Raw genomic sequence first — 22,547 nt, forward strand, 5'->3', positions numbered from 1 at the left:
ACAAAATTCCAATTAAATTAAATCAGATTGCGTCATCTATTGTTTGGTCAATAAACTGAAGTGGTTCCGTCAGCCGCATTTTGTTTAATTTAATAAACAGGAGAACTTTTCAACAGTGAAAATCAACAACAACGAGATACTCCAAAGGGAAATAATTAATATACATTAACTTAGTTATCAATATGAATTCATTTAATTACCTAATATTAAATGTAATATTTAAAATGCAGGCATTCCATCATATTTTTCCCCACAAATATTTTATATAAATATTTGGAGGCTATGAAATAGAATAAGTAATAAATGATATGCAGTATACGTTCAACTCTTGGTTAAATTGGGATTATGCTTGCAAATTTACAACCATTACAGTCATAACTCATAACCACGATTCTAATCTCAGCTGTAATCTGAAACTCGACTGTAATCCTAATATTTAATCCTAATATTTAATCCTAATATTTAATCCTAATATTTAATCCTCGTAGTGAGCCAGTGATGATTACAACCAGCGTTGCACGAATGTTTCGATTCGTGTTCGTTTTGTTGGACAAAAGTTCTATAAGAAAGTTTGTGCTTCATAGAACGAGGTTTTTAAATGAAATTTTGCCAAAATATCGCTTCTTTTCTCCCGTGGAAATTCGCGGGCTATCTTTCATAACCGAGGGTACCTTTAGTACCACTTAGTCTGTTGTTTTAAGCATTTTAAAGCCAGAGAAATCCGTGGGGAATACCACATAAGATTCGTCGAGGGACTTTCCCTGGGAAGTTTGCAACAATTTTACTGAAGTTTGCTCAATTTCCCCAACTGAATGTCATAAGATAATCTCAACTTTGAAGGCTAAAGATCTGAAAGATGTCTGGAGCAAGACGACACACTGGCGAAGGCAGTAAGTGTAGTGCTATTCACACTTCATTATGAATTAGTGTCAATTCGCCCCCAATTGCCTCATGCGGAAACCCATTTTTCCTGCAACCTGTCAAGATTTGCGTTTGAAATGAAACTTTGCACCCAAACTAACCGTAGTGTTTCATTTCACCGACATTTTGAATCGAAAACGATGTTTGCTCAGCTTGTACATTTTCATTTAATGGTAAATTTTCAGACACTTGTGATATTAAGCGTTGTTTACCATTATATTAAAACAGACAGTTCCACTATAGGCACTAAGGGTGGTTATTCAAAATGCGATAAACAAAACAGCCTCGGAATGATGCGATCTAGAATCAGATTGGCGAAATCTTTGAAATTCCCTTTCTATAACTTTGTAGAACCTTTTGTAGACTTTATTTCCATGTTTGGGTTATGAATTTAAGACCTTTTAAAACTTATCACTGCATACATTTCAGTGCAGTCATAGAGCCATGCGGCAGCATTGTACAGAAACTTCGTATCAAATGCGGTTAACAACTACCTAAAATAGTCAGAAATACTTCTCATAGTTGGTGTATCACTCTTATAGGAGTAAGAGAAGAAGTATTTCTGTCCATTTCAGCCAGTTTTTAAACCAGATATGATCTGCAATGTTAATTACATATATACATGTGAATGAACTGAAATACTTTTAAGTTGATGGTATCAAATGGAGTTTATATATATTGTGAAACACTGTCAAAAACAAAACAATAAAATGTATATTTAACTGTAGAGCAGGCCTTTAGACAACAAAGTTATATAGGTTTGAGGAAGTTAAATTGCATCGATTTGGGAATTCCCTTTTGGTTTGATGATAGAATGAGGTTTTCTTTTCTAATGATTCATGAAGAAGGAACATTAAACATGTTTCTCAAACTACTGACTACAGATCCACAAATTGTGGTTATTCTTGCATGTTGTTTGCTTATGCCATTAGCTAAAACTTGTAGTTGTTGGGTTTTCAATTACAACATTTACCAACAAACTCATACTCAAAAGCTCAATGACCATGAGTTTTGGCTGATGGTGTTTACAAGTAAAGAACATGCTGAAATGACAAATCTTGTACTCCTAGTCGTACTCGTAACCACTAGCTGCTAAAGCTACCTATTAATAGTATTTGAAGGCATCAATGGAGAGGACTTATACATACCTAGGCATGTTCTAAATGTCTGTGCAGTATATACCTTACGGAAAAAATGTTCACAATTTGCTAAGGCAAAAAAATATATATGTCAATTTCTTATTTATGTATTTTTATTTTTTTAGAAAAAAAGCCGAAAGGTCCACGACCAGGAAAGTTTGACTTTTCACAGAACCATCCTGCAAAGTCTGTATCACCAATGTGAGTCTACAGTAAATTATTTACAGTTAGGCCAATTAAGAGTACTCTTCAATATGTAGGATGAATTATTTTTCTAATATTGTTACAAAATTATAAACTATAGAGACAATATATAATGAAATGTTTTCTCTTTAGAACACCTCATAATTTGTCTGATAAAACAACCTTGACTATCAATGGAAAGGTAAAGTAATTTTTAATATAATCAGGGAGCATTGAGGTGTTTTGCACTTTTGCCCCCATACAAAACATGTGTTCTCCCCTATTTATTTTCATACTAACTCTCCTGACGAAGGCCCTTAGGTCGAAACGTCAAGAAATGTTTTTGTCTATTAATTTTAATGCTAAATTTTTAGTAAATATATATGATATAATATTTCTATGATTGCTATTGTGAATATTGTTATAGGGTTGAAGACTTGAAGTACATACTGTATATATTTTTTCTGGCATATGCACACTCATTTGAGTCACTAATTTTCAAAGAAGTTCTCTCTTGACTAATTCTTTTGAGAATTAGCTGGACATGACACAGGGATTTGGAATTCAGTTATCTGAGGAAATTAAAGTATTTTTTCAAATCACAAATGTTTATTCAATTTGTTAGGAGTTTGACTGCAAAGCAGAAGATTTAGAGGACCTTGGAGAGTTGGGTCATGGTGCATATGGTGTTGTACAAAAGATGAAATTGGAATCTACTGAAACAATGATGGCAGTTAAGGTGAGATACTACCAGTACTGTTGGGTTTGCAAGTTAGACTATTAATCTCATTTGGGATTAAAGAGTTTGGATTTTGTATTAAAGAGTTTAGATTAAGTTTTGGATTAGGAATTTGGATTAAAAATTGGTGATTAGGATTAATAGCTTAGAGTAGGATTCATTGCTGAGATTACTCTCTGGTTTAGTTTGGAATTAAGAATAAGGCTTTAAATTGGTTTAGGATTGAGAGTTTTGATTCATTGCAACTCATTCATGTTCATACCATTTAACTAGAGAATTAACCCTCTCCTTTTTCATAAATCCAGCGGATACCATATTCGTTTAATGATAAGGAACAAAAGAGGGCATTGATGGATCTTGATGTGTCAATGCGAGTCAGTGAGTGTGCCTTCACTGTGCAGTTCTATGGCGCGCTGTTCAGAGAGGTAATTATTAACTTTCAGATATATTGCTTTTACAGAGGACTGGAGGACAAGTACTGTATGTACATTATGCATTGTTTGTGTATCTTTAGGGTGATGTATGGATATGTATGGAATTGATGCATACATCGTTAGACAAGCTGTACAAATGTGTTTACAGTGTTCCAGACAGGAGAATACCGGAGAATGTGTTGGGAAAGCTAACCAGAGCTGTAAGTTATGAAGGATTAAATTGTCATTTCAATGGAAGTTTACAGTCATTAAAGAGAGTTTTAGTTTTTTTGAAATCTTGATCATTTTCTGAACAAATGGATTAAGATTACTACACTATACTACAGGACTTGAAACGACTATAATTTCTGTCAAATAAAACGTTTAGTTTAATCAATTTTCCTATATATGTATTTCCTTAAACCTAGGTTGTGGAAGCACTGGATCACCTACACACATTACAAATTATCCATCGAGGTATATGTATAGAAGAAACAGTTTTTGAGTTGGCTTTCCATCGAAATAAAAATTACAGTTTATAATATCTCGAGGGAAATAGTGAGTTTTGTTTTCCCAAGAGTCTGAATATTTCCCGAGACGAAGTCGAGAACATTGAGACTCGAGGGAAAACAAAACTCACTATTTCCCAAGGTAGTGTACATTAAGTGTTTTGTTATATAGGAATGAAATTAAGAAATAGAAAACATTTTCCGAGTTTCTATACAGTTATAGAAACACGCGTGGGAGTTTGGGAGAACGAGAAATAATCAGTGGGAAAACGAGCCCGTAGGGCGAGTTTTTCCACGTTATTTCGAGTTCTCCCAAACTCCCACAAGTGTTTCTATAACTGTATAGAAACACAGGTAAAACGTTTTCTATTTCTTTTATAATATAACTCAATAAAAAGATTTTTTACAAATATTATAATTCGATTCAATTACAAATTCTCATTACATTACTTCGCTTGTCAAGTTCGGCGGGAAAATTCCCGTGTTTCTATACAGTTATAGAAACACGCTTCTCGACCAATCAGCACGCGCGTACTATAAATGTTATGTTATAAACATACATGTTACACGACAATTTCATTTAAAAAAGAATCCACTTTACTTTGTTATGACAAGAAGCGGGCAACAATTTTTCACTTGTTTCCCTGGCGGGAAACATTGCATTTATTTAAAGACATGTGACTACGAATGAACCAATCACATTTAAAATACACAGCACCTATATAACAACTTGATTTGGTTTTTGTTTGTCTTTTCAGACGTGAAACCCTCAAATATACTCATCAATGACGCCGGGGAGTTTAAGTTATGCGACTTCGGTATTAGTGGTCAGCTGGTGAACTCGTTGGCAAAGACAATGGACGCAGGATGTAAACCCTATATGGCTGTGAGTATTTGGCACGTTCGGCACGATATCTCCGGTAGTCAACGTGACCGCCAACTTTATTTTAGGTCAGTCAATTTAAGCGCTTTTTGATCGGCAGTGATACACACAATATTTAAAGAACTTCTACCCAAACTTAAAGAACTACTACCAAATACTGTTAATTTCTCCCGAAACAAAATAATAAAGGTTTAAAAATATATTTTGAGTGGTACAATACAGTGGTAAGAGTGAATCTTTTGACGTTTGTACATTTTCCCGCCAAAATACGCGAAGTATAAAATAATCCTTTACATCAGTTAATTAATTCCCAATCCGTGTACCCGCCGTGTACTGGGTCTAGTCAGGAACCGCAAAACATGTATGGCGGGAAATACGTAGACCTAGTACTCTGCTCGATCAGGCTATTTACCCTCCCTATTTTGTATGAATACATGGTATGCCTCAAGGAGTTGTAACAGGCCCTCGTTCAGGCAGCCTGTTCGCAGGTTTGGTTGACCAGGTTCATGCCATGTGCAGGTTTGACAAAATTTTGTTGTCTTTATTTATTTCGACAGCCCGAAAGAATCAATCCATCAAAAGATGCGCCTGGTTATGATATCAGGTCAGACGTCTGGAGCTTAGGAATAACTGTGGTAAGATATTTTGTTAAAAAATGAAATATCTACATATTATATGTGTTACCCTAACTCCCTCGTCACCAAGATATTTGCTGAACTAAACTGAACGAAACTGAATTAAATTAAACTGAACTGAACTGAATGGACCTTTTCTGTAATTACGTCACAACATTATCGTTTTAAATTTATAACCACTTTAATTAAATGAGATGGATTTCAAGTTTTACTCTCACAAGCTATGTGCAAGGATGCAAAACATCCTTCTACAACACATGCATGAAAAAGAATTTTTCATTTTGACTGATAAGTATGGAAATAAGCCATAACGCGGGAACGAGGCTCGCGGTTTTGGCCCCTCAGCATCGTTCTGCTGTTATGGCTTATTTCCACATTTAGTGGTCAAAACGAAAAAATCTTTTTCATGCATGTGTTGAAGAAGGATGTTTTGCATCTTTGCACGTGGCTCGTGGAAGCAAAACTTGAAATCCATTTCATTTAAAGTGTGTTGTTAAAATGTTGTGACGTAATTATCGAAAAAGTCTATTGAGCTAAACTGGCTGAACTGAACTAAGCCGGGCTGAGCTGGACTGATGAAATTTACTGTTCACTGAACGTGACTTAAGTGCTCTAATTTGATCTCAGTTGATCACTTTTTCGTGCTAGATCGAGTTAGGCACCGGTAAGTTCCCGTACGGACAGTGGCGAACTCCATTTGAACAACTAAAGCAAGTCGTCCATGAGCCTGCACCAAAATTGGAGAAAGGTGGCTTGTTCTCCGACGAGTGCTGTGATTTAGTAAACAGTTGGTAGGTGATTCTATTTTGGCTCATGCTAGAACGTAAATACGCATGTCATACTGCAGAATGCCGATATATTCATCCGACGCGTTTCGACCAATCAGGAACGACTTTGAGTAATATATTATTATTCTTTACTTATTTCCAGCTTAGAAAAGGAGTATAAACAGCGACCAAATTATACACAATTAAAGGTTTGTTCATCCTTTTTTTAAAGAGGGCTACAGAGACTTTTGCGCATTGGTTAAATTGAAGGTAGTGTCGCAGCTTCTCGCAAGAATGATTTTCATTGGCTGAACTTTACAATACATTTCTGTTTCAACCAATAGCATAGCTTCGTTCTTTAGAAAGCATAGAAAAGCATTATCCAATTGGACGAAAGCTTCCGAGCACTGCGACATGTCCCTGAATTGAACTATATTTAACCGAAATAGTGGTAGATATTCTCACTGTTCCTGACATTACAAGAAATATATAGTGCTTCAAAATTTCAACAAAGCGTTTGTTTACATTGTTTACTCCATCTTTAAATAACATATCTTACGATCGTCTATATCCACTGTCCATTACTTTATGAATGATAATACATCGATTAATATTGTACTTATTGTAATAGGCACATGCGTTTATCAAGAAATACCAGACTGAAGTCGTTGACGTGGCAGAGTGGGCCCGACCTATCCTTGCGGAATTAGACAACCAACGGAAGACATAGTGGCTGGCCACTAAAAATATATTTGTAGGGTTTTTTTGTGAAAATTTTGTTTTATTTAATTTAATACTCTATTAGGTATAACGTTCACCTTTTTATAACCTTCGTGATACCACGCACAGACAAAAAGAAGGAATTTCTTTTTAGACCAATCAGCAATTATGTTACATTTTCAGTAGCCCAATCAGAATGCGTGTAGTAAAAAAGGACATGATTTATAACATTTATTTTCCTTTGAGGTAAAAAATGCGAAGCCATTCAAGGTGGCAAAAATGGAGAGTGCAGATTTTTTATTTTTTTAATCGGTCGTTCTGTAATGAGTGTGCCAAAATCTAACAGTTAGCCAGCGTGGCGATATAGTCTCCTTATGCAAAATTTGAGCAATTTTATATATGAATTTCTTCGGAAATTGATTGCTACCACAATCATTCGCCTGTATTCTAAAAGCTCACTCAGACTCAAACTCACTGAGTGGGAGATCTCAATCTTCTCATAACTTTTCCATGGCGGTATTTTCAGTCAAACAATTGCTTGATTTTCAATGTTTTACCTCAAATCTTTCCACTGATTAAGAGAAAGAACTTTTTCGTTGATCAGTAATAACAAAATTTCTGTGTCACACTCAGGAGAGAGTGTGAGTGTGAGTGAGCTTTTTAAATACAGACAATTGAGTGAAAGTCGTCAGGCTAGCTATACGCTACTGGGAATTAATGATTGCTTTGGCCAATTTGTTCCTAAAAACCTGGTTTCCATTTAGTCGTGGGTATCGTGAACATGTCAAGGTGGCTGATGTGATAGAATATTTCTATATGTGCACAGCCAAAGACTGATTTGAATACAGAAAAAAAGACCAATTGACACACGGACTATTTCTAATCGGTGAAAATGACTTGCTCACGACCATTACGATTAAATTAAAACCAGGCTGTAGTTCTATTCTTTACTTTTTGTGTTAGTTTTCAATTTTCTGAGTCATATGCTGAAGTAATTATTAGTAATGGTGGTCCAAGACTGATTTTACTGTTCGAATTCAATGTCCGCTTAGTCGTTTTTTTACCAACATTTTTCCTGGCAATTTTTGTGGCCTTATTTTTCATTAAGAAAATCCCAATACCGAGTTCTGTCCTGCATGGCAATTTATTTTGTGAGGCTGTGGTGAAATTTGTCCAATCTAGTGGTAGTTAAATATTATCGAATTTCTGTACCTTCGTACTTTGAAATGCTGTCGATGAAGTTGGCAACTCAAATGCGAAGAATTTAGGACGAGAGTTTATGTGCAAAATTCTAACAAACTTTTGTATTAACATAGAATTAATTTAGAAGTGATTATGAAGCGTTGTTTGCAAATAGGGAGAATAAAATATAGTGATTTATGGAATTGATCCTTTTCTTTATAAGAGTAACTGAAAGTATAGGCAAGCGCTGTTACACTACGCTAAGACTGAGTCAACTTCACGAAATCGGACAGCATCATGCTCAAGCAAACGTGATACGTGCACTATGTTTTGCTCAGGGTAGAAACTAGATGCGATAATTGAGGGGAGAGTACGTGCATATATATTCGATCTACCTGACATATCTCATTTGTTTGTATACATAATATATACAAATCACTCCCCCCCCCCAATTATGGAGCTAGTTTCCCCCTGGATGAGTAAATTTTTATATACAACATGCAGTCTGCTCGCGCAATATGAAGCTGGATACAAATACCTCGGAGCTACCTAGGGTATATTCTGCATACAAAATTTATAATGTGGGAAAACTGAAAGCACACTAACTTCATATACAATTCTGTTCCTAAACTAAAGCTAACCTTAATGGCTGACACGGAAACCAAAGTTACCAAACCATTCTTAACCCAAAGCATAATTCATTTATACAATCGAAAATCTTTTCGATTAAACTGGCTATGTCTTTCAGCGCAGTGCATAGCCTTGGTTACTAGATTTAGACCTTATATGGGCAACAATAACAAAATTTTCTTAGAAAATCGTACGTGATATATGAGCGATGCTAATTCTAATAAAATGCAGCGTGTATAAAGACGAGACAGGGTCAAAATTTGCTTTTAGCACAACACAAATATTTTAAACAATGTCAACAATGTTCATTTCGAACGGTGGGGTGTAATGTAGTTGATGCAATTTCCTTAAGAATGCTTTATATAATTCTGTTACTCAGCAGGACACCGGAAGCTTAGGTATGTGAATTGCAGCTCGAGATTGCTCGATTAGTGCAATGCCGAGTGGTTTAAAGCACTCGTTATATGGGCATAGTTTAGCCTTGTCTTGAGTATATTTGGACGCAACATGGGCTGCCTTGCATCCTGTTTTGGTCCTTCGTGTAGTGATGAGATTTGCCCAACAGCACTACGTCGTTTAAGGTCTAGCCGTGGTGCCTTCGCTCATGCGACAAGTCAACATCGGCTTGGACAAAATGTTGTCATTCCAAGATCAAATAAAGGAACAAGAAGCTGTTCAGACCAAGATAAAACACAACAAGAACAACAACGAAGACAACGAGAAAAACAAGAACAGGAATTACAGAGACAACAAGAACAACAGCGACGCCAAAGAGAACAACAACAACATCAAGAAGAATTACAGAGACAACAAGAACAACAACGGCAAATAGAAAAACTACGAAAACAACAAAAACAACAGAGAAAACAAGAACAACAACGACGAAAACAAGAACAACAACAACAGGAGCTACAGAGACAACAAGAACAACAACGCCAACAAGAACAACAACAACAGGAACTACAGAGACAACAAGAACAACAACGAAGGCAACGAGAACAACAACAACAACAACAGGAATTACAGAGACAACAAGAACAACAAAGACGAGAACAAAAAAAACGGGAAAAACAGAGACAACAAGAACAACAACAAAGACAACGAGAACAACAGGAATTACAGAGACAACAAGAACAACAAAGACGAGAACAACAACAACGGGAATTACAGAGACAACAAGAACAACAACGACGGCAACGAGAACAACAACAACAACAACAACAGGAATTACAGAGACAACAAGAACAACAAAGACGAGAACAGCAACAACGGGAATTACAGAGACAACAAGAACAACAAAGACGAGAACAGCAACAACGGGAATTACAGAGACAACAAGAACAACAAAGACGAGAACAACAACAACAGGAATTACAGAGACAACAAGAACAACAAAGACGAGAACAACAACAACAGGAATTACAGAGACAACAAGAACAACAACGACGAAAACAAGAGCAACTACAACAGGAATTACGGAGACAAAGAGAAGAACTACTAGAACAAGAACAACAACGACAAGCAAATCAAGTCAACCCAGCGGAAACACCTGTGACGTACTGCTTAAGAAATTTCACTTGTCAACTAAAAACTAAACCGCTCGATAAGGCTTTTATACCTGAAGATGATTTAGTAGCGTACCAAAATCAATGGATGTTATGCAGTGCTACAATCACGGACCAGTTTGGCAACAAGTTATCCAAATCTATGCCAAATATTAGCCTTAGTGGTACTCCCCATGTTGAATTTTGTGACAGCAAGGTAAATGGTAGTCGTCTTCAGTTCAGTATGAGATTCAGTGGAAGGGAGAATATTTCCATAACCATATCAATCAATGAATGTACAATAATCAAAGAGCTGCGCATAGCCTATGGTCCTTGCTCCAGTGCTTTGCCTGAGATGGTGCTGAAAGAAATCGATATACGTAACGCTGTTAAATACGAATGCTTATACCGCCTTGCTGTTGTCAATGTATTTGGTGAACGAATGCTTTCAGATTTGCCTGTCATCTGCGAGCTGGAGGCCTCCACACCAGATAAAAGCGAACTTGTTAACAAGCGAATGTGTTCCGAAGATGGTAAGAAATATTTCGACATCACTGTGCAGGGTGAAACACCTTGGTCGACAGACCTTGTCGTCCGTCTCAATGGAAAGCCAATCCCACCTGTTACGAAGTTTGAGGTCTCCAAGATAGAGCGAAATAAAATAGAGGATTATCTTGAGAAAAAGAAAAGTAAATTGTTAGAAAAAATTGAAGGTTTCGTTAAACACCTGGCCTCGGGTGTACTAACTTTACCAACAGAAGGCGACGAAGGAAAGTTTGTCCCTTACAATGAAAACAACTGTAAAATAATGGCACAAAATGGCTGCCAAATCGTCTGTCAAAGTACGCGGAAATATGATCTAATGGGACCCGACTATGCCCATATTAACAATATCAGACGAGTCCTTCAACTTAAAGATCGCGTTAAAATCGAAGAAATACATGGTGACGTCATCATTGACCTAAAGATTGTTCCGACTCAACTTCACCTAACTTGCAAAGAAGTTGTGCAGCATCTTCTTCGTGGCTTATATTACCGAAAGAAAGCATCACAAGTAGCCGGAGTTCGTATGCAATGGAAGAATAGGTTTATATTCCTAAAGAATGCATTAGGATGGGGTGGGGGTAGTAGCTTAAGCCTTTGCAAATTTTTCAAAGATTTCTTCGGCACCTTAATGAATAGATACAATCGCGAGGCCTGCGATGAACTGTTTATGTTTTTCAATTTTCAACGAGATATTAACGAAGTTGATCTTCACGGTTTACTTGTTGCTGACGAAGAAAGACTAGAACTTTTGCATTTGGAAATGTTAAGTTGGCGATTGAGTCATGAGACATTGAACAGCTTGTTTGATAAATGCAAAATGAATAGCTTCAAAGGTCAAGAAAAGGAAACTTTAAAGAAACAACTGTTGAAAGGCGAAGTGTGTAATGATGAAATTAATAATTTTATCCAAAGTAGCCGCGACTGTATTCAAGATAAATCTCTGTTAGAAAATTTTGAAAAAGATTTGTTACAGAGAAAAGATCGAAGCAAAGACGTTGCTGGGATTGTTGAGCAGTGGAGATCAGAAAGCGATGAAGCTATTCGGAAATTGAAAGAAAAATTGAAGGATTTCGATCTTCAAGGATCGAAAAAGATCCAGGCACCCTGGCTTGAAATTATCGTTGGAGCAGGTCATCACAGCAGAGTGAAAAATAAACAAAAGATCCGCCCAAAGGTGGAGGAATTTCTAAAGAAGAAAAATCTTGAGTTTTCTGCGGTCAACAAAGGATCGCTCGTTGTCACCTTTCAGCCTTATAGCGGTCCCCAGCCTTGCTTTGCAGAGTATTATTGTGATAATTGCGATCGATGCTGGAAAAGCAGCAAGAGTTTTGTCGGGAAGTACCAGAAATGCGCTCAATGTGGCATCGATTGTTGGCCTGTTAAACAACGGGAAAAAGAGAGATTGGAGGATTTTCGTCGGGAAGCTGGTGGGTCTGAGAAACGTCGGTCCGGACCCCACCAGGAAAGCCTTTGTCAGAAGTGCCAGGAGTTAGGTCATCTTTGTACAGAAGAGTGTGATGATAATGATGATGATGATGATGATTATGATGATGATTACGATGATGATAATGATGATTATGATGATGATGATGATGATGATGATGATGATGATGATGATGATGATGATGATGATGATGATGATGATGATGATGATGATGATGATGATGATGATGATGATGATGATGATGATGATGGTGATGATGTTGGTGATCGTGATTATAATGATGCTGATGATGACAATTATGATGATGATGGTTATGATGACGATGATTATGATGACGATGATTATGATGATGATGGTGATGGTGATAGTGATTATAATGATGATGATGATTATAATAATGATTATGATGATGATTATGATTATGATGATGATGATGATGATTATAATGATGGTTATGAACATTGTGAGGACGATGATGATCACAATAATGATAATAATAATGATGACAATCATTATGATAATAATGGTAATGATGATGATGATAACTATGATGATAATAACAATAATAATAATGATGATAATGGTAATGATGATAATGATGATGATGATGATGATATATATGTATTAGATTAATATAGATTCAGACAAATAAAAACGCTTTAAATTGCCGGATAGCTGTAACTTATACAGGTGAACTAATAAACCGAAATAAACGAGTCAACCGTTTTGATGTTTTCTGAAATTCTGTTTTGTTTTGCCTTAAATCAGGCAAGTTGGACTTAGATCACCAATTTTCACTTTCAAGTGTTGAAGTTATACGAAATCATAAAATGATAGTTTTGAACTCGGATGAGCTGTGTGAATGGATCCTAGAGTAAACAGCAAATACAATGCCGTAAATGCGTATACATTTTCATATTAATAAGTAAGCTTATTCACTTCTCTTATTACTGGGTCCAGGGGCATGATCCTTAGCATTCCTGATATTGGCAATCTGTGGATATATTGGACGATTTTGCAATGCCTTTTTCAATTTTCATGCCAAATAGACAACATATAAACTTGTCAACTAGAAAAATCATATAGGGCTAATTGTCGATACAAGGTGGAGATGTTGGCCTGTCGCAGGGGGGGTGAAGCAACTAGCTTAGAGGAGGTAAAAAAGGTCCGAGGATCAAAGTAATCGACCGCCAGAGAACAGTGCAAATGCGAAAATCGTTTTTCTTTCAGGAAATCATTGTATGTTCCGACAAGTTTACCAAAACCGCGTATTCACAGGTGAATACGTGCGAATATGAGTTCGAATATGGTCCATATTCACACGTATTCACAGATATTCACTGTGAATATCCTCGGAATATTGGGGGTATTCCGATGTGAATACCTGTGAATAAAACACACCGCGTATTCTGACCTAGAATACCTTCGAATACTCTGTGAATATTTTTCAAGACCTAGTATTCACACTTCGGCATAGAAAATGTGATTGTACGCATGAATACGGGATAATCAACGAGTTATATTGTGTAAATATTGCAGGAAATGCGTTTATATACCACGGAATAGGCAAAGGTTGTTTCAGTTCAATGCCGGTGTCAACTGTTATCCAGCATTTCTTCTCATCACGGTCACAAATTGAAATTGCGCTTGATTTGTTTAGGCGACAGACAATAAAGACAATAAATGTTACCAAACACACGATGATTTTTATTTTTTTTTTTGCTGCCGCAGGGATGTCGAGTATCGTATATCCTCAGTCGATGAGCGCTGAGTAGCCTCGTAAGTCGTAAAAAAGCTGTATAAGAAGAGAAATATCCATCAATTTCTTTAATTACCTGTGTAAAAGAAGTTATATATAAAAAAAAACTTTTATTTTTGCTTGGATACGTAAACACTTGGGTAGAAAGTTGATGATTCTGTATCGTCAAAAGCATCCGTAATATATACAGTTCAGTGTTGGGAAATCGTAGGAAATTTCCTTTGGGAAATTTCCTCTTCGACATGTTAGTGACAATTTTTGCGCCAAGGAATTGCGGCGAAATTGCGAATAAATGGCGAAATTCGGAGGTCGTATAACAATAACAAATAAATGTCTTTAAATGATTCCTCGCAAAAGTTGTCCAGTTCCCTTTGTTTACAAAACGATAACATGGCACAAATGTCAATTGGTTTCAACCAGGGCGCTTATATATAAATGCGTGGTTTCAACAGAAGTTCAAGCTGTTCAACTTTGAATTGTTAAAGATGTTCGCGATGCCCCAAAATAATTCTTGTGGCGGCGCTAAAAAAGCCTAAAATCAGGTAAGTTATTTAATAATAACAAGAGTTATGTCATACTATAGTCCTGAAACAACACAACACAACAATAGTGCGAGGCCAACGCTTTTACGGCTGGGCTCATCACTTTTTTTGTTTTTATTATAAATAGATTACGATTGTGTTTATTGTAGCTAATTTGTACACAGCTAACTGTACCTGCTTGTAAATAAATAAATTGTATGATGGTTTTCATCAATCCTACCTCCATCACACACTAATTATAGTAGGTACAAATGTTTGCCATTTCAAAGCCATACTCAATACAAACAAAATTTAAAAGTTTGCCAATACTGAAAAGGGACATTACTTTCTTACCTACCACAAATATTCAGAAAGCTGCTGTAATCATAACTTTAACATAACATAACCCTTAGATAGACGTTTCAAGATGCATTGAAATGAGGTGCATTGGTGCATTTCATGAGGGTTTTTTATATTTTAGGCAAAATTTATATATTATAGATATATATTGTTATATAATTGTCACAGAATAGCTAATGATTGATTGCCAAAAGATTGAAATCTTAACAATCAGCTGCCCAAAGACAGAAATCTTAACAGCTTAGAAATCAAAGCCACACTGTGTTTTTTAGTTATATATTACATATTTTTAACAAAATAATGGCTATATTTTTCCTTTTAGCATATATGAATTATATTACACTAATATTTACCACAGAATAGCTATTGAACTGGTTGCCAAAAGATAGGAATCTTAACAACCAGCTGCCCAAAGACAGAAATCTTAACAGCTTAGAAGTTCATGCTAGACTGTGTTTTTAAGTGAAGCCTTTTAACATTGCCCTCATCATAATTTATAACTGAGACTGTTTACTGATTTGTTTGCAATTACTTTTCCGTACATAAATTTAATCACAATACTTAAAGAATATACCATTAAAGTGTAGATGAGTTTACTACAGCTTCTCGATGTTTGCATACTAGGAGTAGCTATGTGTATATACAGCTTTAAGTTCATGGAAGAATTTGTTTCCATTTTTACCCTAATTGATTAGCTTTTAAATTATATGAATGGTGTGTACATTGTACATATACATTCTCCTAGGAATATTATAATTTCATTACACTGCATAAATTCTATGCACAACAATAAAAACAATGGCCATGCATGCAACATCAGCTTTTACCATTATCATTAACCTTTCGGATAATAATCTATTATAGCTTAAGAAAGTTTGCTATGTATTTTGTTCAATAATTGCTTTAAGGTGGTTTTAATTGTTTTTAGCCATCAGGGGTTGCAAGATTGAGAAAATTCCCAAAAGAGTTGGCCTTAACTTTGCTAAAGATGAAGAGGATTTTTCACCCAGTGAAAGAAGTTCCTGATTCATTATCTGCTCACCTATAGTTTTTAATATCTTACCAAGTGAAAAAACATTACTTGCTTTGCTCAACAATTTACTATTAAGTATAATTTCTGACATACTCCAGGAGCAATGTTTCATATATACTAAAACAACATTGCTTATAAATTAACAATCAGCTGATGAAAGATTGAAAATCATAACAGCTTAGTAGAAGTTCATGATAGGCTGTGTTTTTGCTACATATTTTTGAACAATTTGTGATGTTCCAATAATATTTTATAAAATGTGAAATGTTGTAACCCATCACATGTACATGATCTGTTAAGGACTGTATAAAATTTTAATTGACTGAAATCTTAGTATTGCATTTGATCAACCTTGATAAAACACATTAACTGTGGATAAACCTACCATTGCAATGTGTATGACTGCTATGCAAATTAACATGGCAACCTAATGATTATGCATGTTTGTTCATATTGATATTTTGCTTAATGGACAGACTTGAGGGACAATAAATGCCTAAACATTCGCACAGGCTGCGAATGCATAACCCATTAACCTCTTATCACCAGGTAATTTGTTAATAAAATGTTGAGATTACTCCCAACATGGTCATAGGGTATAGTCTATAGGCCGGCTATTGAATTCAACTGCACGATATTTAGTCACTCACCGAAGAGGTCCCTTACGCACAAACAGTATATGCGTTTTTGGTTTTGAACAATAAAAAATCCTTGAAATACGGTTAATATTCGTTATCATTTTACACGTATTAGCGAACATAAGGTGCTGTGGAAATCGCGCCATGCAATCTCATTTCTATTTCGCGCATTTTCTTCATCAGACTTCGTGGGAATCGTAGCATACAAATACTCGCCGGCATGCTCTTTAAGCCTGGTTTCCATATGACGCCGACGTCGGCAAAGTATTATTGTCGGTGATTACTGATGAGTGAAATCTTTTGTCTTTCTGAAATCATTTTCTCCTTGGATGATTACAGACAATGAGTCGGCGACAGGTCGGCGTCATATGGAAACCAGGCTTTAACTGCGACCAGAGTTTCCAGACTTTACCAAGCCCTTGGCATCCTTCACTCTCTTCCCTTATTTATAAGCGCCAAAAAGATTTCTTACAGCCACAAACGCACGATCTCCTCGTTCAATGTTTATTAAACTCGAAAGCGCGCTTTTTGGTTTTTGCGCCAAATTATTTATAAAATTCCACTTCAATTTTTCAGCATTCAAAATAAAGTTTAAAAATGTCAGCTGATGAATTTATTTTGTGGAAACACGGATTAAGTGAGAAGTGAGATATTCCAAGTGTGAATATTGTTCAGAATACGCGGCATATTCATGGCGTATTCACACTTAGAATACTGAAGAATACGATGCCGTATTCACACTAATATTCCATGTCGGAATACGCTTGCAATATGTGTTTTATTCACACCCGTATTCACATGTGAATACCTTAGAATACGGCGCTTTTCATGCAGTGGGACCGCTTTTGTACGAGAAGTAATTACGTAATCGTAAATTCGAGGAGCTGAGGAGCTCATTCATTGGCATGACAACATGGCCGGAGTGAACATGATTTTCAAAACTGAAAGTCCATTTATGTCTCATACAGTGTGCTCTCACGCTACGCGAGTGCTTTCTCTTATGAACAGACATCGACGAGAAAAGGAGAAGCTATGTGATGTAGTTTTAAGAGTCGCCGGTCGCGACATAACGACCCATCGCGCCGTTTTGGCGGCTTGCTCACCGTACTTCTACGCCATGTTTTCGGGCGAACTTGCCGAGAGTCGAGCAAGGGTTGTCGCAATGCAAGATATTCATCCCGATATCTTGGAGAACCTTGTCGAGTTCGCTTACACCGGTAGAATAAACATCAACGTTGAGAATGTTCAGGCTTTGCTAGCGACAAGCTCGCTGATACAATTTCACGAAGTCGGTGAATTGTGTTGTAAATTTCTAGAGACGCAGCTGGACCCGACGAACTGTTTGGGTATTCGCAAGTTTGTCGAGGCTCACGGCTGTACGAATTTTCTTGAATCCGTGGACCGCTTTGTTCTGCAAAAGTTCAAGGACGTGGTCAAGTCCGAAGAATATAATTTGCTGCCGGGAGAGCTCTTGTTAAAAGTGCTTTCAAGTGACGACCTGAACGTAAATTACGAAGAAGAAGTTTATGAATCGGTTTTAAAATGGGTCAGCTTCAATATCAGCGAACGGTCGAAGTTCTTGCCGCAGATTTTAGAAAATGTGAGGCTTCCCTTGATCTCAAAGGATTATCTCCTGTCGAAAATCGACAACGAGCCTTTGATACGGGTGAATATGGCGTGCCGAGATTTGTTGGACGAGGCAAAAAACTATTATTTGGTACCCGATCGAAGGGCACAAATGCGTAATCAGAGGATGAAGCCTCGAAAATCGACGGTAGGCTGGCTTTTCGCCGTCGGAGGGAAAGAGGCTGGCGAAACTATAGCGAACAGCGTTGAATGTTATCAGTAAGTTGCCCGTTTGTTTTTAATTGTAGGGCTCTGTGAGTTTATTTACGCACTTGTGTGGGTTTTGCAACAATACTCCTCCGCTATTGTCGCAATTATGCGGTTAATTTGTTCTAATGAGAAACTTTGTTACAATTAAATATCATGTGGAATTCTAATTAGTCTCCCTATGGACTGTAATTGTCGCATTTTTCGGCGCTTTCAAAAAGGAAATCTTTTGGAAGAGTAAGTAATAAATGTATGATATTCAGGAAACTTTTTTGGATATGAAACACCATCATCATTCATATTATTCATTCAGAATTGAAGTCTATTACACAAAGATTTATGAGGCTAAATTGCATGGCAAATGAGTGCCAGAGGGCTGATTTAGATATATTTTCTTTAATACCAGGCAATTTTACACCTCAGTGGGAGAGGTCCAACAGTCATTGAGTAACTAAATATCTATAAGATATTCCTAGTTTGTTAAAAATATTGTCTGCCTTGGCCGTTCTGTTGAAACAATTTCCAATGATAAACTTTAGTATTTTACTCCCGAAAATGGCAAAGTGCTAACTGGTCTGCTTATATCTTGTGATAGGTTTGTAGCATAAATATTTTTTGGCCTATGATAAAGTAAATTTTGAGGTGGGAAAGATGATTTTACAAGGTTTGTTGAATTGTTAACAATTAACAATGCAACCATTTGCAACCAATTTATGCAGGATTGCACTAAAAAAACGTTGCAGTCTGTGTAGTTTAAAATATTTTGAGATCAGTTAAATTACTAATTTATCACATTTAAGATCTATTTAAAATGTTGATAGCCCTCCAAGTATATCACTTTCGATATCACAGGCATTACCACATGGTTGGCAAGAAAAAACTTTCCTTCTAAAAGCTCATGCCAGCATATGGGCCATATCGCAATAACAAACAATATGCAATATTTTGGACAGACAGGATATCCAACAGAGTTTTGCAATGGATTTAGGAAGTTGCACTGTTATTCTTAGTTAATTTTGAAATGAAACTATTCACTATCCCTACTAATTCTGATAATCCCATTACTGCAAAGACATTGTTCTTCCCCTACACACTAAGTAAAAATACAGTATCCTCTTTATACTAAATTTAAATTCAACTTATTGTTTTTAAATCTATAATTCTTCCAGGTGATCTCGCGCTCATATTTCAGCCAATCAGCGCTCAGAAAGTTTGTGAAAATAGAAATCCATCTTGCAGTGTTTAATCGATTATATGTCTTGTTATTCTTGATGGAACCATTCGAAATTTTGTGATTATGTTTAGTTATAAGAACTATAGCTCTGATATAAATTTGGAACCTAAATAGAGTATATTTCACGAGATATTAAGTTGTTTCAACCGAGAAATGGATTTTTATTTGACAACTAGTCCTAGTCTTTTCCCGCCATTTCAGATCACCTGGTTTACAGAGCAATGGCTTGTTTTAGCAAGCTCCCCTCTCATAAAACGCTAAATTGAATCAATTTATCAATTAGTTTGGGGGGTACCCTTGCCCAGTAGTGTAGCCATCCTGTCTTTTGTCCTGCTATGATAATATTTTGGTGTTCATTGCCTGAGAAAACAATAGATTTCTAAAGACATGAATAATTATAATAACTCGAAATTTACATAGCGGGACAAAATCGTCAGCCTGGCTACGCCACTGCCCTTGCCCCCATATAGACATACCCACGTAAAAACCCACCTACTCATTTACATTTAGTATGTACTCCAATAAATGGCAAAGAGCGGCCCCCCTGAACTCTTCACGTCAGCAACTTGGGGTCGGAGTCATAAACGGCTCTCTCTATGCCGTCGGCGGCTCGGACGGTTACTCAAGACTGAACAGCGTGGAACGTTACGATCGTGAATTGGACAGATGGATATACACTAAGTCGTTGAACACCTCCAGGTCTGGTGTTGGCGTGGGTACACTTGGGGATGCGTTGTATGCCCTGGGGGGATATGACGGTCGGACGTGTCTGAAGACGGTGGAGCGTTATGATCCTCAAGTCGACTGTTGGAGCTGCGTTGCATCATTGAACGTAACACGAAGTTTTCCAGGTAATTAAGAATCAGGAGATCTCAGTAGACAGCAGACCTCACTAATCGCTTTTGTGAGGTTGTTTCCCGTGTATGCAAGTCTTCAATTGTCGAACTCGCTCAAGATATTTGCAAGTTCCAATTTGGCGGGAAACAGTCGCGCTCAGCTATGAGCAATGCATGTTTTAGTTTGGCGCCAAACAGTCGCACTCGACCTGTCAGCGGTGCATGATCCTTGCAAGTTTTAATTTCGCGCCAAACGTCGTTGTCAGTCATGATCATCGCAAGTTTTAATTTGGCGCCAAACAGTTGAACTCAGCCATGATTATCGCAAGTTTTGATTTGGTGCTGAGTACTAGTAAAGTTGTAAGTTTTAATTTGACGCCAAAAGTCGTTGTCAGTCATGATCATTGCAAATTTTAATTTGGCGCCAAACAGTCGAACTCAGCCATGATTATCGCAAGTTTTGATTTGGCGCCAAACAGTCGGACGTACTCGACCTGTCGGCGAAAATCATCGCAAATTTTAATTGGCGCCAAAAATCGTAGTCAGCCATGATCATCCAGTTCAAGTTTTAATTTGGCGCCAAACAGTTGAACTCAGCCTTGATTATCGCAAGCTGATTCACCATAGTTTAGCAAGATAATATAACCAGAAACTTGGAAATGCGCGTTACGATAATCACTAATATATGGGATTTCACTTGCTTCCTCCATTGCCCCAGTTAGGTTATCATTCCTGAGTGTACCTATTCTTATATCCGTAGGTGTGGCTGAGTTGGGCAACAGTCTGTTTGTGATTGGTGGAAATGACGGTACGTCGTTCTTGAATTCCTGTGAACGTTACGATCCACTGACGAACAAATGGTCATACGTTCCGCCAATGAGCAGACCTCGAGCGGGCATCGGTGCTGCTGTTGTTGATGGCATACTCTACGTCGCAGGTATATTATTTACACCACTGTTTTTTAATAGACCTACTGCACAAATCGAAAAAATAAACTTTTTACCTTTCCATTGTTGAAGGAGCATAAAAGTTAACTCGCGAAGTTTAGTGGTTGTATATTGGCCATCTAAAGTTTTACCTTTCTTGAAAAATATCAATTTCTCCGATAAAAACTGTTACAAAATTTGCTTACCATCCGCCCCCCAATTGAAAGAATTTTCCCCCAATTTACAATAATTCTCTTCAAAACTCTGCAACTTCCTGAACATTTTATCCTCTTGGTCATTCGGCCATTCGGATATGGGCATTCGTTGCGAATAGTCGTTTTGTTTGTATAATTAAAGGTGGCTTTGACGGGATTTCGAGATTAAGTTTAGTGGAGATGTTTGAGCCGCGTATGAACGCTTGGCAAGAGGTCGCGGCTATGAACTCCTGTCGGGACGGGGTGTGCATGGTAAATTACGGAAGCCAGCTCTACGCCATCGGAGGGATTGATGGCCCCTCTTACCTGAGCACGGTGGAGATCTTTGACCCCAAGAACAACACATGGGAGGAGGTATTACCGATGGAAACTTGCCGTGCGGCCGCGGGGGTTGCAGTCTTACCTGATGTCTATAAGATGTGATAAACCTTGCGTAGGTGGGTGTAGTAGACCCCCTCCCTATCCGAGCATGGTGGAAATGTTTGACCCCACGAACAGCACAGAGGTCTTGCCCGGAAACACACCGGTGCTGCTGCGGGAGTTGATGTCTACGATTTGATTTCCTGAAGGGGAATGGGAGAGGGCAGGTGTCCACTTTTACCCGAGAACTGGACGGTAATTGCTAAATCTTTGTTGTCAGCGGGCTGATTAATTTATATTCTAATATAATGGGTATTCACTACACCCAGAAATGTTATGCAGCAATAACCGATAATTATTTCATGAAAAATCGTGATTATATTAAGAGATACACATCACTCGAATTGTAAAAAATGTAAATTACTTCAACCAGAGCATTCGCAAGCAAATTTTGTACGTTTTAAATATAAACAATATAAATTATTATCCAACCATTTAGTATTTTATGTTTACGACTGAGTATTATATATAAATTAACATACATTTTGAAATTAACAGAAAGAAAAAACAACATAAT

At 37.0% G+C, this 22,547-nt stretch overlaps 2 protein-coding genes across 2 annotated transcripts; both read left to right on the forward strand.

Moving 5' to 3' along the window:
• The first annotated feature begins 525 nt into the window (after nt 1-525).
• Nucleotides 526-14,026, forward strand: LOC114529031. The gene is made up of 14 exons (XM_028550757.1): nt 526-890; nt 2,186-2,261; nt 2,397-2,445; nt 2,869-2,982; nt 3,288-3,407; nt 3,497-3,616; nt 3,824-3,872; nt 4,663-4,790; nt 5,345-5,422; nt 6,071-6,213; nt 6,353-6,398; nt 6,821-6,918; nt 9,267-12,371; nt 13,987-14,026. Exons 1-14 carry the CDS (start codon nt 857-859, stop codon nt 14,024-14,026), a joined length of 4,200 nt encoding a protein of 1,399 aa, XP_028406558.1. The 5' UTR covers nt 526-856.
• Nucleotides 14,027-17,478: 3,452 nt separating this feature from the next.
• LOC114529019 (kelch-like protein 20) lies at nt 17,479-22,479 on the forward strand. Its single transcript, XM_028550746.1, has 4 exons — nt 17,479-18,411; nt 20,144-20,484; nt 21,230-21,406; nt 21,753-22,479. Exons 1-4 carry the CDS (start codon nt 17,480-17,482, stop codon nt 22,031-22,033), a joined length of 1,731 nt encoding a protein of 576 aa, XP_028406547.1. The 5' UTR covers nt 17,479; the 3' UTR covers nt 22,034-22,479.
• The last annotated feature ends 68 nt before the right edge of the window (nt 22,480-22,547 follow it).

This window comes from Dendronephthya gigantea, unplaced genomic scaffold (genome assembly GCF_004324835.1).
Source record: "Dendronephthya gigantea isolate DGI-Jeju-01 unplaced genomic scaffold, DenGig_1.0 000053F, whole genome shotgun sequence".
Classification (NCBI taxonomy): Eukaryota; Metazoa; Cnidaria; class Anthozoa; order Malacalcyonacea; family Nephtheidae; genus Dendronephthya; species Dendronephthya gigantea.

Excerpts from the sequence above, each read along its gene's own strand:
- LOC114529031 (XM_028550757.1), top strand. The coding sequence starts at position 857 with ATGTCTGGAGCAAGACGACACACTGGCGAAGGCA. Across the intron at positions 6,214-6,352 it reads TGTGATTTAGTAAACAGTTG|CTTAGAAAAGGAGTATAAAC; the intron begins GTAGGTGATTCT and ends ACTTATTTCCAG. Across the intron at positions 12,372-13,986 it reads GATTATGATGATGATTACGA|GGATGTCGAGTATCGTATAT; the intron begins TGATGATAATGA and ends TTGCTGCCGCAG.
- LOC114529019 (XM_028550746.1), top strand. The coding sequence starts at position 17,480 with ATGGCCGGAGTGAACATGATTTTCAAAACTGAAAGTCCATTTATGTCT. Across the intron at positions 18,412-20,143 it reads AACAGCGTTGAATGTTATCA|TATGTACTCCAATAAATGGC; the intron begins GTAAGTTGCCCG and ends ATTTACATTTAG. Across the intron at positions 21,407-21,752 it reads TGGCATACTCTACGTCGCAG|GTGGCTTTGACGGGATTTCG; the intron begins GTATATTATTTA and ends GTATAATTAAAG.